Source organism: Microchirus variegatus, assembly GCF_963457635.1.
Source record: "Microchirus variegatus genome assembly, chromosome: 18".
NCBI lineage: Eukaryota > Metazoa > Chordata > Actinopteri > Pleuronectiformes > Soleidae > Microchirus > Microchirus variegatus.
Genome location: NC_139819.1, coordinates 12,888,978 through 12,894,645, shown reverse-complemented (window position 1 = coordinate 12,894,645; position 5,668 = coordinate 12,888,978). Strand labels below are relative to the sequence as shown.

At 39.7% G+C, this 5,668-nt stretch overlaps 1 protein-coding gene across 1 annotated transcript; it reads right to left on the bottom strand.

Moving 5' to 3' along the window:
- Nucleotides 1–2,428: 2,428 nt before the first annotated feature.
- LOC310940263 (uncharacterized protein) lies at nucleotides 2,429–5,454 on the bottom strand (the record flags this gene model as incomplete). The annotated part of the gene is made up of 8 exons (XM_083905194.1): nucleotides 2,429–2,663; nucleotides 2,776–2,938; nucleotides 3,038–3,179; nucleotides 4,093–4,176; nucleotides 4,312–4,518; nucleotides 4,941–5,061; nucleotides 5,151–5,300; nucleotides 5,408–5,454. The coding sequence occupies 8 exons, from the start codon at nucleotides 5,452–5,454 to the stop codon at nucleotides 2,429–2,431; spliced, it is 1,149 nt and encodes a 382-aa protein (XP_083761320.1).
- Between the last annotated feature and the right edge of the window lie 214 nt (nucleotides 5,455–5,668).

Genomic DNA, 5,668 nt, shown 5'->3' with positions numbered 1-5,668 from the left:
GTTCGTCTTCGTCTTGTTCTTCAAACAAACACTGGTGTCAGCGGACTCTTTGTCACAGACAGTTACATATTTTCGCACCTGCCGAGGCTTCTTCTCGTCAAACACGGAGTTCTTTAAATCACTCAAAGTAGTGGAAGGACGAGCGGAGGTCTGCGGCGGCTAAAGCCCGGCTGAACTGCACTGAAACGAGGAGGAGGAGGAGGAGGAGGAGGAGGAGGAGGCAGTGAAGTGGACCAGACCTGTGTGTCTGACTCCGCCTCGCGCGCATGTGTGTGTGTGTGTATGTACATGTTTTAGCTAGGCCAGTGGTCTACAACCTGAGGCTCTACAGCCACATGTGTCACTTCAGCCCCTCTGCAGTGGTTCCCTCCAGCTTTGAAATTTTTTTTAATACTATTTAATTGTTTTCTTTCAAATTACTTACTTATGATGGAGTAATTAGGACCTAATTGATGAAAAAAAGTCAAACTCATTTTCACTGAGGGCCACATCAGCATAATGGTTACCCTCAAAGGGCCAGATTCAACTGTCATACAGAATGACCCCTTAAAATTTCCCCTTGGTTTTGAGTGCCCTCAACCGTAATTTCCCCCTCGTTGAGGGAAGCTGCTCTCTAGCTAGTAAGCTAGCTGCTTTCATAAATCGTCACTTATTTTCTGATATTAGTGTTCAAAGCTTAACGGTCCTTTGGATGTATATCAAACCAACATATTCCAACACAATTCGACATTGTACCGTGCTTATTTGCAAAAATATATTACAACGAAATTGTTCCTCGGCAGATGTGGCCGCCATCTTTGTTGAAAAATATCAGCCAACTCGCTGAATTCGCAAAGCATCCTGGGTAATTTCATCTTCCACTTCTTTTTAAGCCCGCATCAGAGCTCACTACATTTTGAGGGTTGATTATAGTAGCAAAATCGCATTTCCCTTTGCTCCAGCCTACACGTGAACGTGCAAAATTTAGGGTAAGGGGAAAAATGTAGGGTTAGGGGAGGTATTGGGACAGGGCCAAAATGTCACTAACCAAATATAATGTAAAATAAAGGTAACTACTCCGTAACATATTGCTAAATAACTTTCTGTATTTATTACTTATTCAAGTTACAAATATGATGCATTATATATGTAAACCGGTCCGCGATGGTGTTTCTTGACAAACTAACAGTTTTAAAAGTCTGTATCTGGTCGGGGCAGAGCTGCTCACACACCTTCAGCATGCACTGCTCCAAAACACACCAAAACAAGACTAGCTTTATAATAAAGCGAGCTTTCACTGCCTCATCGTTTTTTGGTTGTGGCTTTTGTGAACACATTCTGCTGCGATCACAGTCTCAGTCTCAATTTCACTTGTCGCACAATGCATATACAGTGATACACTGCGATCTAGTGGCGGGATGCCGTCCCTTTGCGGGTAACGCAATCGCCATGCATTGTGGGAAATGTAGTTTATGGTCAATGCACGCCTTTAAGCAGCATAGACCTATTTTAACACAGATTTTTAGGGCCAATTAATCACTCGCGGGCCACACAAAATGACGTGGTGGGCCACATCTGGCCCCCGGGCCTTGAGTTTGACACATGTGGTTTAGAGGAAAGAATCACACAGACTTGGCATTCTGCACCATATGTTGCACTAAAACTGGAAACTGACTTAATTCCATTGAGCGTTTTCAAATTGAGAGTTCTTTGAGGCCAACTCCACACAACATTTTCATAATCTGCTTGTAGATTTAATCTGATTTCCTTATATTTGTCTTTTGCTTGTGTTTTAAAGCTGCAACAGAGTGGTCTTATCGCACATATATGCGAGTTATGGAGATCTACTTACGTACTTGTTTTTATGGTCAAAAACCTCCTAGTTGCTGTCAATGAGCCGATAGAAATCTCTCCTCACTGAAGCTCTCGTCATTTTATACATTTTCCACAAATACAGGACTGAAATAGATAGCTAGCACAAAGTTCTGTGGTTTATTTCAAGATAGGTCTATTTTGTTGGTGCTTTCTTTTTGTATAGTTCTTACATTTCATAAATGCAACACATTATATTTATTTTATATATAAATGGTGTATAAACTTAATATATGATACATGATACAAATTTGGCTTCAAACCCCATAGTTGTATTTTAACAGGTCCTCACAACTATAAGGTGTTTTGTTTTCTTTCTTTTTTTAAGGGATAAGACTTAATTTTATATGTATGGTTAAAATGAATTAACTTCAAGTTATTTGTGTACACTGTTGTGTGGGTGACATATTCACTGCAGTCCAATCTCTTCAGTTCACATTTAATGGAATCACAACCAAAAACATCCAGGCAAAATATGACTCATTATGAAGTATTAATTGTAAATACTGTTAATTGGCACAATCATGTAATATTAATAAGGAATGAATAGTTAAAATGTCTTTAATGGTGACTGACGTCAACAGATTCCCATATGTTTTCTGTACTCCTGTTTGATGCAGCTGTAGATGGGATGGTAGAAGTGTCTGTCTGATGCCATGAGGTCAGTCACAATATCAACGTGATTGACTTTCGGCAGCAGGTAAAGAGACACCTTCACTGACAGCGAGGTGAGAAGTTCAGAGAACTTTGTGGACGATTCAACGGGAACAACGGTGTCACTGGTGCCATGGAGCAGAGCGAATGGAGGCACCCTGGCAGAAATAATATTTTAAAAAAAGAGAGGACTATCAATCAAAAGTGCTCGTATTACTACTTAAAATTTTAAAATAAAAAACAATAAATAACCTATTGAATAAGTCTCACCTGTTTAGTTTGTCCTGGCTGAGTGTTTTTAGTGAGTGTGATGGTGAGTAGTATGGGAAGTTTTCCACTCCATTCATGGCTTTGTGCATAGTGGACACGTATTCAACTGCTCGCTTCTGCTCATGCTCATAGTGGTCCATGATGTTGTACACGCCACTCAGACCTGTCCCGGAAATACGACAGATGTCACAGTAAATGTATTCCAGCTTTGTTTTCTTTATGAGAATACATAGCTGCAACTGCTGTTTTTACTCATCCTTACCAATAACTCCCTTGATCGCCATTGTAATATCCCGTTGTTTATTGGCCTCAATGTATAACTCCTCTCTTGTGTCAGTGAGAAACAGCGTGGTCAAAGCACACAGATGTGCACCTGCTGAATGGCCAATTAACACAACATTGTCCTGTAAAACAAACAAAACAACAAGACATGACGACAGGTTTTCTACCATGAACTCTATATGACTAAGGATGGAAAGATGTGGAAAAAAGGTCAATATGAATGTTAAATGGGCCAAATGGCAGTGTAGTGCTAGCAAAGTTGCCTCACAGCAAGACGGTCCGGGTTTGTGACCCAGTCTGACCCATGGGCCTTACTGCCCAGGGTGTACCCTGCCTCCCTCCAGCTCCCCATGACCCTCATGTAGAGGATACAGTGGTTGACAATGAATGAATGTCAAAGCAAAAACAACAAAATATCAGTAAGATTCTATGTGCCACTTGTACATGTGAGCGTATGTTTCTGAAGCTAAATGATGTATGTTGTTTATATGACCTGATATTTCACCATTTCGTGGCTATAGTTATGTTTAGGCACAGAGTATTAGGTGTCACCTGATTAGCAATAGGTAAAATGTGTTTTTCCCTCCCTCATTGCATCAACATCCTCTCCATAAAAAACAGGACATTGCAGGGTTAAAAACAACCAAAAAAACACCTTATAACAGTGTGAAAACACACCAGGAGGTCCTCATTAAACCATAAAATGTATAAAAACACACCAAAAACAATTGCAACATTTGGTCTCCACCTGTCTGCTGCTGGTCCTAAAGTGACACTTACTGTTGTTACTCGATACCATTGACTCCTTCAATTCCAGGAGAAAATTCATAATTGAAAGTTCATAATTCACATAGTTCATTAAAACATTTTTTCCCCAAAGAGAATATACAAATGCAAAATTTTTAGAAATAGGCGAACATTAGAAATGTTAAGGTTCAGTTAAAACTTAACTGTACTTATTACATAAAAAAGGACTTTTAGTAAAGTAAGTAAAAAACAAAAAAAATCCACAGAACAGTGGAAAATATGTCTTACTTTGTCAAAATTGAACTTCTGTCCGCTCTCATGGGCCCAGACCAAGCAGTCAGCGATATCTTGTACCATTCCTAAAACATTCCCCTGTGAATCACATTAAATGATAAATTATAAGTGAATGTACTATCTGCCGTTTGAGGTACCACTGAGTATTCATCCTTCACGCTCTCCAAATCAAATAATTGAAACGACATTAGTGATTCTGTGTCGTTTCCCTACCTTTGGATAGGTGTAGTAATCTGGACAAATGACAACTGCACTCAGTTCTTCAGCCATTTGTCTGGCCAGCAGACAGTATGTGGCTCTCTCTCCTGATCCCCACGCACCTCCATAAATGAAAACCACCAGCGGTGCAGGAGCATCTTCAGGCTTGTTTGGTGGGTGGTATAAGTCCAGCTTGTTGCCTCGACGACCAAAGACAATGGCCTACAAAGCACCGAGATGGAAATTTTAGCCACATAGGGAGACAAACAGCCCATCTACTCTCACACCTACGGTCATTTAATTTAGAGTGTCCAATTTGGCTAATCCCCAAATCTGCATGTTTTTGGACTGTGGGAAGAAACTGGAGAACCCGGAAAACACAAACAGGGAGAACATGCAAATTCCATGCACCTTGTTCCAACCAGGTCTCAAACCCGGGTATTCTTGCTGCAAAGGCAAGAGTGCTAACCACTACTGAGCCATCGATCTATGTTACCTTCATTAGAGCATGCATGATTCAGAAATGTTCTATATTTAATTTCTATATCAGAATCTTAGCAGAGAATGAAGCTGTAGTGTTTTCTGTATTTCATGACATGTCTGAAACACATATTCACAAACTTAATGTTATAAAAAAAACTCACTTTTTCACAGTGCATATTGTTTTTGTCATCCGTGTACCAAGACTTCCCCTGAAAGTAAAGTCTTCCATACTGCAGATATTTGAAACTTTCCAGCACAGCTATGGTCAAACAGTATATTCGCCTGACGGAGACAACGAAAGTGGAAAAAAAACTGAATTAAAAACTCATCTTAATGATTAAAAACACTGAGACAAACATTTTTTTTTTTACCTTGGTTTTAGAGCTTCTATGTATTTCTTATATCCAGGCTTATTGGGCCATCCATAAAGCCACTGGGCAACCAGAGAGATGGAGTATGGGAGGCCGACCACCAGGACACCCACAGCCACCGGCAGTGACATGTGATATTTTAATCCTGACCTTTAGAAAAAAAAAGAAAAAGAAAAAAAAGGAAACATTCAGACATTTCACATCAAAAGTAATACCAATGCTCTCTCCTCAAAATGATGAATTTGACAGTCTCTTACATGATGTGGTTGCGTCTGTCGGTGTCACCTACAACGATCCAGACCATAGAAAACGTAAAAAAAAGTAAACACATCATTAAATATGCTGTTATAGAATGTGTAATGCATCACATTAAAGCTGTACGGTTGCTGTCTGTAACAAGGCACATTTTGTAAAGAGTTACACTATTTCACTTTTGACATAATGTTTAGTCGTGATTCGCAAAATGTGGGTTATGAGGATTTTGCATTTTGAGGGTCATAAAAGGTCAACGAAGACGG